Source organism: Balearica regulorum, chromosome 5 (assembly GCF_011004875.1).
Source record: "Balearica regulorum gibbericeps isolate bBalReg1 chromosome 5, bBalReg1.pri, whole genome shotgun sequence".
In the NCBI taxonomy this organism is placed as follows: domain Eukaryota; kingdom Metazoa; phylum Chordata; class Aves; order Gruiformes; family Gruidae; genus Balearica; species Balearica regulorum.
In genome coordinates this window covers 53996192-54008730 of record NC_046188.1, presented here as the reverse complement: position 1 = coordinate 54008730, position 12539 = coordinate 53996192, and the positions used below count along the sequence as shown (strand labels likewise).

The 12539-nt window shown below is 43.7% G+C and overlaps 1 protein-coding gene across 3 annotated transcripts in view; it reads right to left on the bottom strand.

Annotated features, from left to right (window-relative positions):
* KCNQ1 (potassium voltage-gated channel subfamily Q member 1) overlaps positions 1-12539 on the bottom strand; it is a 371004-nt gene that overhangs the window by 268232 nt on the left and 90233 nt on the right. For all 3 annotated transcript variants that reach the window (XM_075754949.1, XM_075754948.1, XM_075754950.1), the window contains 4 exons: positions 9953-10079; positions 8110-8188; positions 7069-7165; positions 6296-6436 (listed from right to left, as the gene is read on the bottom strand). In XM_075754949.1, coding sequence (XP_075611064.1) covers positions 6296-6436; positions 7069-7165; positions 8110-8188; positions 9953-10079 — 444 coding nt within the window. The remainder of the gene's footprint in view (positions 1-6295; positions 6437-7068; positions 7166-8109; positions 8189-9952; positions 10080-12539) is intronic.

Below are 12539 nucleotides of genomic sequence, written 5' to 3'. Positions count from 1 at the left end.
CCTTTTGGTTGGTTACAACAATTTTTGAGAATTTTGAATACCCTTGGAATGTTCAGGCCAGTATATTCCTATTGCTAGGTCTCCTGAATGTTTTTCAACTCCTGTTCAGGGTTAGCAAAAATTGTTTCAAGAATACCACCCAGGGATATTCCCCAAGACTGCATGGTCAGGGCTGGCATGGCATGTGGGAGAGTATGGGCGGGTATCTAGAGACCTTTTCACCCCCAATGGTTTGGAGCTTCTCTCCTGAACAATCGCAAGACCCTGATAAGATGGTAGAATATTTGAAAGGAAAATGCTGTGGGGATTCTAAGGAGACACAACTTACTGCGCTGTGCTGGGCCCTGGCCACAATCTATCAAACACTGCTTGACAGTAGACAGCACCATCCAGAGGGAGGGAGCGGACCCACAGGCACTGCAGCTGCCCAAACTCCTGCAACAGGCACTGCAGCTGCCCAAACCCCCACAACAGGCACTGCAACTGAGCCAAAAGATCAACCCATACCAATATCAGTCGCCCCTATACACAAAAAGAAATACACAAAGAAATCGGTTTGCATCATGAGAGATGATGATGAACCGGGGCCATCACGAGAAGAAGAGCCGGAACCAGAAGTGATCACCCGATCTCTGTCCCTGAGTGAGTTGCAAGATATGCGGAAAGATTTCAGCCGCCTTCCAGGGGAGCACATCATTACCTGGCTGCTCCGCTGCTGGGATAACGGGGCCAGTAGCCTGGAACTGGAGGGCAGGGAGGCCAAGCAGCTGGGATCCTTGTCTAGGGAAGGGGGCATTGACAAGGCAATTGGGAAGAAGGCACAGGCCCTCAGTCTCTGGAGGCGACTCCTGTCAAGTGTGAGGGAAAGGTATCCTTTCAGCGAAGATGTCGTATGTCGGCCAGGCATGTGGACCACCATGGAGAGAGGTATCCAATATCTGAGGGAATTAGCTGTGCGGGAGATGGTTTATTACGATCCAGACAACGCACAGTTGCCCACAGACCCTGATGAAGTCCAAATGTACCCGACCCATGTGGCGAAAATTTGTGCGAAGTGCACCATCATCGTACACCAACTCACTGGCAGTAATTGACTGGAAGAGTGAAGAGGCACCCACAGTGGATGAAGTGGCTGGCCGACTCCGGCAGTATGAAGAGAGCCTTTCTTCCTCCCTCGTCTCAGCTGTGGAGAAGCTGTCCCAGGATGTCCGGCAACTCAAAGAGGATATATCGTACTCCCCACCCCCACAGACCCGTATTTCAGCTGTTAGGAGCAAGCATTTTTCTGCTCCGGAGAGGGGATATAGAGCATACACACCACGAGGTGTCCTGTGGTTTTACCTGCGTGACCATGGAGAAGACATGAGGAAATGGGATGGGAAGCCTACCTCAACCCTGCGGGCACGCGTACATGAGCTACAAGGCAAGACAGCTGTACAAAGGAACTCTTCCAGAAAGGATGCTGCTCCAGTTTCCACCAGGCAGCCCCCCAGATTAAGTGGAAGGCCTGACTGCACTTATGACCCTCTTAAAGGGACTTCTAAGTCCTTTCTGCAAGAGATGAGCAGCGAATATGATGAGCAGGATTAGAGAGGCCCTGCCTCCAGCCAGGTGGAGGAAAGGGACAACAGAGTGTATTGGACTGTGTGGATCCGATGGCCTGGCACATCAGACCCACAAGAGTACAAGGCCCTAGTGGACACCGGTGCACAGTGTACCCTAATGCATCAAGCTATGAAGGGGTGGAACCGATATCTATTTCTGGTGTGACAGGGGGATTCCAACAGTTGACTCTGTTGGAGGCTGAAGTAAGTCTAACTGGGAATGAGTGGCAAAAGCACCTCATTGTGACTGGGCCAGAGGCTCCGTGCATCCTGGGCATAGACTACCTCCGGAAAGGGTATTTCAAAGACCCAAAAGGGTACCGGTGGGCTTTTGGAATAGCTGCCTTGGAAGCGGAGGAAATTGAACCATTGTCTAGTTTGCCCGGTCTCTCGGAGGACCCTTCTGTTGTAGGGTTGCTGAGGGTTGAAGAGCAACAAGTGCCAATTGCTACCACAACTGTGCACTGGCGGCAATACTGCACCAACAGAGACTCCCTGGTTCCCATCCACGAGCTAATTTGTCAACTGGAGGGTCAGGGAGTGATCAGCAGAACCCGCTCACCCTTTAACAGTCCCATATGGCCAGTGCGGAAGTCCAATGGAGAGTGGAGGCTGACAGTAGACTATCGTGGCCTGAATGAAGTCACACCGCCGATGAGTGCTGCCGTGCCAGATATGCTGGAACTTCAGTATGAACTGGAGTCAAAGGCAGCCAAATGGTATGCCACAATTGATATCGCTAATGCATTTTTCTCGATCCCTTTGGCAGCAGAGTGCAGGCCGCAGTTTGCCTTCACTTGGAGGGGCGTCCAGTACACCTGGAATCAACTGCCCCAGGGGTGGAAACACAGACCGACCATTTGCCATGGACTGATCCAGACTGCCCTGGAAAAGGGTGAAGCCCCAGAGCACCTGCAGTACATTGATGACATCATTGTATGGGGCAACTCAGCAGAGGAAGTTTCTGAGAAAGGGAAGAAAATAATCCAAATCCTGCTGCAGGCTGGCTTTGCCATAAAACAAAGTAAGGTGAAGGGGCCTGCGCAGGAAATCCAATTTTTAGGCATAAGGTGGCATGATGGGTGGCGTCAGATCCCAATGGGTATTATCAACAAAATAGCAGCCATGTCCCCACCAACCAACAAAAAGGACACACAGGCCTTCCTAGGTGTTGTGGGTTTCTGGCAAATGCACATTCTGAATTACAGTCTGATAGTAAGCCCTCTCTACCAGGTAGCCCGGAAGAAGAATGATTTCAAATGGGGCCCTGAGCAACGACAAGCTTTTGAACAAATTAAACAAGAAATAGTTCATGCCGTAGCTCTTGGGCCAGTCCGAGCAGGACCAGATGTAAAAAATGTGCTGTACACCGCAGCCGGGGAGAATGGCCCTACCTGGAGTCTCTGGCAGAAAGCGCCAGGGGAGACTCGAGGTCGACCCCTGGGGTTTTGGAGTCGGGGATACAGAGGATCCGAGGCCCGCTACACTCCAATGGAAAAGGAGATATTGGCAGCCTATGAAGGGGTTCGAGCTGCTTCAGAGGTGATTGGCACTGAAGCACAGCTCCTCTTGGCACCCCAACTACCAGTGCTGGGCTGGATGTTCAAAGAGAGGGCTCCTTCTACACATCATGCAACCGATGCTACGTGGAGTAAGTGGGTTGCACCGATTACACAGCGGGCTTGGATAGGAAGCCCCAGTCGTCCAGGAATTCTGGAAGTGATCACAGACTGGCCAGAAGGGAAAGATTTTGGAATGTCGCCAGAGGAGGAGGTGACACGTGCTGAAGAAGCCCCACCGTATAATAAACTAACAGAAGATGAGAAGCCATATGCCCTCTTCACTGATGGGTCCTGTCGCATCGTGGGAAAGCATCGAAGGTGGAAGGCCGCTGTATGGAGTCCTACACGGCGAGTTGCGGAAGCTGCTGAAGGAGAAGGTGAATCGAGCCAGTTTGCAGAGGTGAAAGCCATCCAGCTGGCCTTAGATATTGCTGAAAGAGAAAAGTGGCCAACACTGTACCTCTATACCGACTCATGGATGGTGGCCAATGCCCTGTGGGGGTGGTTACAGCAGTGGAAGCGGAGCAACTGGCAACACAGAGGCAAACCCATCTGGGCTGCCCCACTGTGGCAAGATATTGCTGCCCGGCTAGAGAAGCTGGTTGTAAAGGTACGTCATGTAGATGCCCACGTACCCAAGAGTCGGGCCACTGAGGAACATCAGAACAACCAGCAGGTGGGTCAGGCTGCCAAGACTGAAGTGGCTCAGGTGGATTTGGACTGGCAGCGTAAGGGTGAATTATTTCTAGCTCGGTGGGCCCATGACACCTCAGGCCATCAAGGAAGAGATGCGACATATAGATGGGCCTGTGATCGAGGGGTGGACTTGAGCACGGACGCCATCTCACAGGTCATCCATCAATGTGAAACATGCGCCATAATCAAGCAAGCCAAGCGGGTAAAGACTCTGTGGTATGGAGGGCGGTGGTTGAAATACAAATATGGGGAAGCATGGCAAATCGACTACATCACGCTCCCGCGAAGCCGCCAAGGCAAGCGTTATGTCCTTACAATGGTGGAAGCAACCACGGGATGGCTGGAAACATATCCTGTGCCCCATGCCACTGCCCGGAACACTATTCTGGGTCTTGAAAAGCAAGTCCTGTGGCGACATGGCACCCCAGAGAGAATCGAATCAGACAATGGGACTCATTTTCGGAACAACCTCATAGACACCTGGGCCAAAGAGCATGGTATTGAGTGGGTGTATCACATCCCCTATCATGCACCAGCCTCTGGGAAAGTTGAAAGGTACAATGGACTGCTAACAACTACCCTGAGAGCAATGGGTGGTGGGACCCTCAAACACTGGGACACACATTTAGCAAAGGCCACCTGGTTAGTTAACACTAGGGGATCTGCCAATCGAGCTGGCCCTGCCCAATCAAAATTTCCATGCCCAGTAGAAGGAGATAAAGTTCCTGTAGTGCGCATGAAGAATATGTTGGGTAAAACAGTTTGGGTCATCCCTGCTTCAGGCAAAGGCAAGCCCATCTGCGGGATCGCTTTTGCTCAGGGACCAGGGTGCACTTGGTGGGTGATGAGAAAGGATGGGGAAGTCCGGTGTGTACCCCAGGGGGATTTGATTTTGGGTGAAAATAGCCAATAAATTAAATTGTATGATGTTAATAGCTATACACTGTATTAATAGTATAACCATAAGAATCACCCAAAACTAATGAAGGATGGACTTTGGAAGTGACTTCAACTGGTGCCCAGGAACTTCATCGAAAATTACATCTGTGACCTCCAGACTGCGAGCATGGACCATACCAGATACACCAGCCATGAAAAATACTCCGGATGCAGTATGCAACAATCCAGCAGCACGGACCATTGTTCCTGCTCTGAGACACTGTAATGGCAGATGGAACCCAAAGCCATGGACTCAATGAACTCAATGGACACTTTATAGAGCGATGGCCCATGGAGTAAGAGAATGGTGTCAGTGAAATAATCTGGGCATGATGTAGTTGGTATGGAATAAGGGGTGGATAATGTCCTGGTTCTGGCAAGGATAGAGTTAATTTCACAAGGAGCCAGGACAGGTGACCCAAGCTGGCCGGGGGGCTATTCCATACCATGTGACATCATGCTTACCATAAAAGGGGGCCAGTCGGGTAGGGGAGGGGCGGCGCAGTTTCGGCAAGGTTCCGGGACTGGCTGAGTGTGTGCTCGGTTGGTCGGTTGTTGGTTCAGTAAGTTGTTCTCTGTTATCACCCATTGTGAATATCTGTTATCAGCACTGTTGTTGATTGTTTCCCTCTCCCTTGCTGTCCCAGTAAACTGCCCTTATCCCAGTCCTCAGGCTTTTGCCGTTGGTTTTTTCCCGTTCTCCTCCCCGTCCCGCTGGGGAAGGAGTGAGTGAGCGGCTGCGTGGCGCTCAGCTTCCGGCTGGGCCTAAACCACGTCAAGAACTTTATTAGCAGAAGTAAAGATACATCTATATCACTAAGTATGGCAGAACCTTACAGAAACCTGAGAAAACACTGAGCAAGATGGTATGTTGACATAGCACAGACAAATGCCACATAAGGATACTGAGTGGATTCCAAAGCAATATAATCACTTTAAAACAGTCCTGTGCCTGGATTTCGTAAGTATCTCAGAAGCAACTTGTTCTGGAATTAGTCCATTCTGAATAAACAAGGAATTACTGTCCCAGGCCAAATTGCAAATCATAAATACCTGTTGAGTTTGTTTTGTTTTGTTTTTTTTTTAAAAAAAAAAAAAAACCTACCCCAAACACACATACAAACACCCAAAATGCTAGCCCTGATTTAGCAAGACTCTTACTACCTTAGAAGATTGAACCCTACCAAAAGAAAGGTAGCAAGAAGTAATCACTATAAACAGAAGGGAAGACAGGATAATGAAATAAGAATAGATGTTTCTACATCTTGTATACATAATTTGATCACTTTGGATCACATAAGACTATAAACATCAAATAGAACTACTGATCATCTATAGTGCTTTCTCAGTTTCATGGAATTACAAAACCAGAAAGTGTACTGAAGTAATAAGAGTCCATTTCAAAGTGCTGTTCTTACTCCACGCTTGCTTGAACTTTACTCCACATTTGAAGGTGTTAACTACTTTTAGTACACGTGAAATTGCTATACTTACCACTCCCCACCACAGGGCATCTGCATAGCTGCCAAATTCTGTTTCTCCAGAATCATTTACAGCATCTTTTTCAGCCAGGTACACAAAATAAGAGGAAAAAATCAGGCCCAGAAATCCAATGTAGAGAGTAGTTATCAGTTCCTGCAAAGAGAATGAAAATAACAGCATTATGATATTGTTGAGACACTTAAATTACTTATTACTGATATTTTTTAAAAGATAATTGGAACAGAAAAATGTAATTTCAGCAATTAATAAACATTGACACCGACTGCTGGTTGTGCAAATTAACAAATATCCACTGAGCTCTATGGCGAAAGAATTTAGACCACAGCTGATGACGTGATCCAGCATGCACATTTCAAACATGGAGTCAAAACAACCTCCTCACTTGCAAGGATGACTCATTAACCTTTCGGTCACCAAAAAGTAGTTGGGTAATTTTTTAAAACAGTGTCACATTCAAAATAACTTTGGAATTTAGATATATATTTTTAGAAATATTCAGACTACTTTTCAGAAGTCTCATTGTCTGTGGTTAAGTTCAACTAGAAGTCAAAAGTTTGTGAAAGTGGAGGTGAATATTTTTGATCTTTTAGGAACTTTTTGTCCCTTGAACAAGTCAGAACAACCATACCTGGTAAAAATAAATGACTCCATGCCACCACACTAAATATATTTGACATCATCAGCATGTCTGCTTATATGCTGTTCTGAATATAAGGACTTTTGCATCAATTATTACACCACCACTCAGAATACTCAAAACTTACTTGTCTGTGTATGAACACTACTGATCCCAGCAGCCTCCACGTACCACCCTGACGGTCAACATGCAGCATTCGTAAAATCTGCAGAAAACGGATGCCCCTGGAATAAATTTTTAAATGAATGAAGAGACTAAACATACAAGAGAAGAAACAGAAGCAGGGAGAAGTCTGTCTCTTCCAAAGAACCGTTTTGACACATACACATAGTATTTCATGTTAGACCTAGCAGCCTGTCTCTTTTTAATCCATTCACCATAACAAACAAGATGAAAGGTAGAAGACAGGATTGGGAGATTGCACAGGAGGACCGACCTTTGTATACATGGCTAGTGAGAATAACTCAAGGATTCAGAAATTTTGGAGACAAAGTGTGAATGCTTTAGAAATCATCAACTCATATTTGACCTGCTCACCAGGATGGGAAACAACATACAGAAACAGTTAACTAAAGATCTGAATTCCTCACCTTTGAGGAATTGCATAGGCAATTTGAACTAGACAGTTCAATAATATTTTAAAATACTCTTTTTAAGAGAGTCACTACAATTCTAGACCACCACTGCAGCTAGTGAGCACAGTACACTGCCGTGTACTCTCTCATTCAAGAAAACCAAGTAGCGTGACCATCCTGAGCACAAGGTAGATTCAGTCCTTCAGGAATTCACAACCACTAACTTTTATGAAGAAGCACCTTGAAGATGTCAAAGACTTGAAGCATGAAAGCATTGCTATAAAACTGAGCCAAGAAACTAAAATAGGATTTGGGTAGAACCCACCTAGTCAGGGGAAAGGGGGCAGGGGTGTGTGCACCTCTACCCCCACCAGACATAAACGCATTATGACCAGACAACACACACAAAATTTTATTTCCCCTTTACTTAATGGGATGACTGTTTCACATCCATACATGATTGGTGATCTGCTCTGTTACATGACTCTCTGAGCAGTGACTTGTTTTCTCCTACAAGAATTGAAATAGGAGGTAAAAAAAGAAAAAAAAAATCACCTTACTCAGCACTATTTTCTTTTATTGCATATAATTACCTGATAGCGGAGGTTGCAAAGACTTGACCTTTAGAGCCCACACAAAGAACTATCATGGAAGCAACGACTACAATTAAATCTGGAAAATAAAAGTCAATTGAAAAAATGAGTTAGCAGCATCTTGCAATAGTTCTGCAAGACTGTTACTGGAACCAATGCCAATATTACTTCAACAATTTGAACAGTCATCCCAAGTTAAGATTTTTGTTTATGTATCAAGAGATCTCTGTAAACATATAAAGAAAATATAACTGTGTGATATGACAGAAAGGTGTTACTGGGATGGGTCCAAGATGGCCACATTCTAGAAAAATGACACGAGTGAAATGAGCTACTGTAAAGCAGTCTCAGCAGCCTGGAATCCTTATTAGCTATAACCCATGAGGAATTTCAGCAGTTTCTACCTATTATCTCTTCTGTGTATCTTATTTTCTCTGCTGGTTTAGACAGTATTTTCATTGACAGAGGTTTTGTGGTTTATTTAATTCATAAGACTTACTATTATTTCATATACATAAGGCTTACTATTATTTCATCTGTCCAGGTCTAAAAAGGGAGAGAAAAATTGGAATTACTGTATGAGACTAATTTACTAATTTAAGTCGGGCATTACCCTTGGACTGTACTCTAAGTCTCTGTGCCTCAAGCCTAGTTAATTTTGGAAAGGAACTCTATTTTGGAGAGTGAAATAGTTCTTGATACTGGGAACAGGAAATTTTGTTTCACTTCCCAAACTGAAATAAATTGGATGATGTTTCAGAACGCCTAGCATTCTAGGTGTCAAGAGAAAAGGACAGAGGGCAAAGATGCAGTTAAAGCCATTTTATAGTTGCAGTCACACCTGCAATACAGTTGTTACTCATAAATAGGCACAAAGAAGCTAATCTAATCTATTTTATGATTGTAAAAATACCCAGATACAAAATTGTGTAAATTTTCAGCAAACTTGTAGATAGTTTATTAAAACCTATATCCTCTACTCAACAACAAATAATGCTTCCAAGTAGTGGAAAAAACTACGTCACAGAACAAGGATTACTATGCTTCTATAACAATACTCCTCTTGCAAAATCCAGTTTGTTTAATCTATTTATATTTTAAGTGCCTCAGGGCTAGGGTCTTTACATATCTCTCTCAATATTAGCTAACAAAATACAGATTGATTTTGGATTATTATGTTTCTTTCAGTGAAATTGTTAAATGCACGACAAGCAGTCTAAAAAATAAAATAATGGTTTGTGACATGCATGGAATATATGGATGTAATTTCTAAGAACACTGAAGTCAGTCAGGAAGCCAGCTGCAGTGAATATCAAGGGAAGTCAGGTGCCCAGTTCCAAATGCATCACTGAAAACTGTATTTTAATCCAATAGATAGACAAAGTATCCACAGTGCATCTATCATGCTCTACCATGCAGTATGTAGCTCAATTAGAGTGCAAAATAAACTCATAATAAATTATTCAAATGGCTGTCGGGGGGGGGGGGTGGGGAAGGCTGTTCAGTATCTTTAAAAAATACAGTTGTAGCTATGGTACGGTGTCTGGGATCCTGAGGTCACAAGAGACAGGACTATGGCCAAGACTTATTTCTGACGAAGCTTCCAATCACTTGAGAAAAAGAAAACACTCTGCTCTTCCGGGAAAACAAATCAAGCTACATTTGTTCTCAAATGACAATGCCACAGATTCCTGAAAGGAAATTCATATTTACGTTAACACTAATGACAAGAGCTCTTGCTCTAAATGTGGCTACAACTGCTGCAGAAATTCCACTTCTCAAAACTTTCAAGGACAAGTTTTACTCAGTCTTTATGTCAACTTTGCAAGTTGTGCATACTCACCAATGATTGAAATAGGCTTCCTAGCAAAACGAAGCCTTCCCCATATTCCAACATATTTACTGCGGCATCCTGCTGACCATAACCGAACCACATATTCTGTTCCAAAGAATACCACTAATACAATTTCCTAAAAGAAACAGACAGGGAACTAGATTAATTCTCTACTGTATGTCTTTCACCTTTTTGCAGAATGCATTAGAAAGTGCTAAAATAAAATGTAAAATTTGGAAGGTGAAAAAAATGTCATCTGTACCAAAATGATCTAAAGTAACATAGAAAAACCTGTAAGAGTAAAGAAAGAAAAGATTAAGAGCAAGTTTAAATACTTTAATTGCATGCAGTTTGCCTTGTCTGCACATGCTAAAACTGAAAACCATTCTGTGCAACTAACCTAGTCTAATTCAAACAAAAGGTTTCCTGACCGAGCCAAACAAAACAAGCGGTCTGCATTCAGAAGATGAGTATTTTGCTAGCATATTTCATTTCGGGAAGAGGTGCGCTTTACATTCCATTTACCATATTAGCTTAACCTCCCACTTATTTCTACTTTTTTCAGTCTTCCTTTAATCTCACATGGATTGAAGAAAGATTTCTAATACCCATTACCAATATGTCAGTTTCCAGGTGCACCGAAAACATAGTGAGATCTCCAGAACGCCTTTCCCATCCTCTCTGTCAACAACTAGAAACTTCAGCAGCAACACAGGTCTCGTCCTGAAGCACTGCTGGTATCAAGCTATGCGTTACCCACAGATTCGCAGATTAGTAGGGGTTGGAAGGGACCTCTAGAGATTATCTAGTCCAACACTCCTGGTAGAGCAGGATAACCTAGATCAGGTTGCACAGGATCACATCCAAGTGGGTTTTGAATATGTCCAGAGAAGGAGACTCCACAACCTCTCTGGGCAGCCTTTTCCAGTGCTCTGTCACCCTCGAAATCTATGCTAAGGTATGACTTTGGAAATGCCTACAAAGTGATAGATGTCAAAGGCACCTGGCATTCTTCTTGATTAGACAGAGGTACAATTACGTCAGATTTGGAACTTGGTCAACATGCAGATAAACCTTGCTTTTCTACAGACTGGCTGAGCATGGCATACTCCACAGAGCTTCCTTGAGTATTGCAGGGAGCTGCAATGCTTCCTTATTGGCAATTTGATTAATAACTGGTCACATTCTCTATCAGAGCCAACAGCAAAATCTACTAATTGGAATGGTAACAGTGGCTTATAATTGAAAACACACAGCACATGGCATATGAAAGAGTAAAGCAGAGAAGCCAATCATAAGGTATGACAGTTACATAGGATATTGCAGATTAAGAGAACACACTGCTTATTTCATACAGTGATGTAATATAAAGAGCAATCGCAGAGAAGATTAAATGCTGCTGAACATTTTATCCAGCCTCCTTATATTTCTGCAGGGCGCACTGCTGCTTTTCATAGCAGATTGGCAAACAGGCCTCAAGATGGTACCTATGATTGTTTTCTAAATGAACTTGACTGTATCCAGTCAAAACGAGTGGGAGTCATATTATCAGCTTCAAAAGTGCATGGGACATTGCCCTGAATACTCAATAAAATAATAGGACTGTACATAGCAAAAAGAGAGGAAAAATGTATGCATCAGTTGACTTCACTATAATCTTTTTGTGGCTCTAAAACACCAGTCTCCTGATGGCGTAACAAACTGCTCATCTCGAGGCACTACAGTGTTGAAGTTCAGCTCTGTGACACTTCTAGAAAAGCTAGAAGAACATTAGCCAGGACTCTTCCGCTTAGTTTTGACAATCTTATGACCTGTGCAAGATATCAGATGCAGCAGAACAGCTATCACGATTGTTTATAGTCACTTGTATTCCAGTTAGACAGATACAGTGAAACTGTCCAGATCATTGGTTGTAATAAACATGAAGCTTGGACCCTTCAACCCAGCCAAGAATCTCTTCTGCACCTTCACTCTGAAAGGATCCACCAAAAGTCTTCATCTTTTTTTTTTTTTAAATATTTTTCAACAAAATACAGTCAGAATTAATGTCATATACCTAAAGAAACAGCATCTGCAGCAGATGCTTTAAGTAAAGCCTATGTCTTATGACAGAAGCTTCAAACACAATGAAACTCTCCCTTTGCCTAATTTCACCTAACACCATTTATGAACCTGCAGTGAATGACAAAATGATGAGCCTTGGTTTACACAAGGTGCTGTTGAATTGTCACAGCAAAATAAAGCACCAAAGGCTGTCTTTTCTGATCAGGTGATTGTATTTGTTTCACAGATATGGTCAATAAACTCTAGTATGCAAGTACTGTTCTGTGTGCAAAAAGGCTAGTATCTCTCCCTTCATCACTACCACGGAGGAAACTCCCTTAACAAAAGACAACAGCAACCGTACAGGGAGCAAAAACTGTCCTTCATTCAAAATAACTAATTTGAGGAGGGAATGTGTGGCCTCACATCATATGTGTTAGCACAGACGATACTGTTCAGATATCAATTTAGCAATTACTGAAAGCAAAAGAACGACAACAAAAAATTATCTTGAGAGGCAAAGAAAAACCCAGAGAAAAGTTAATGTTTTGGC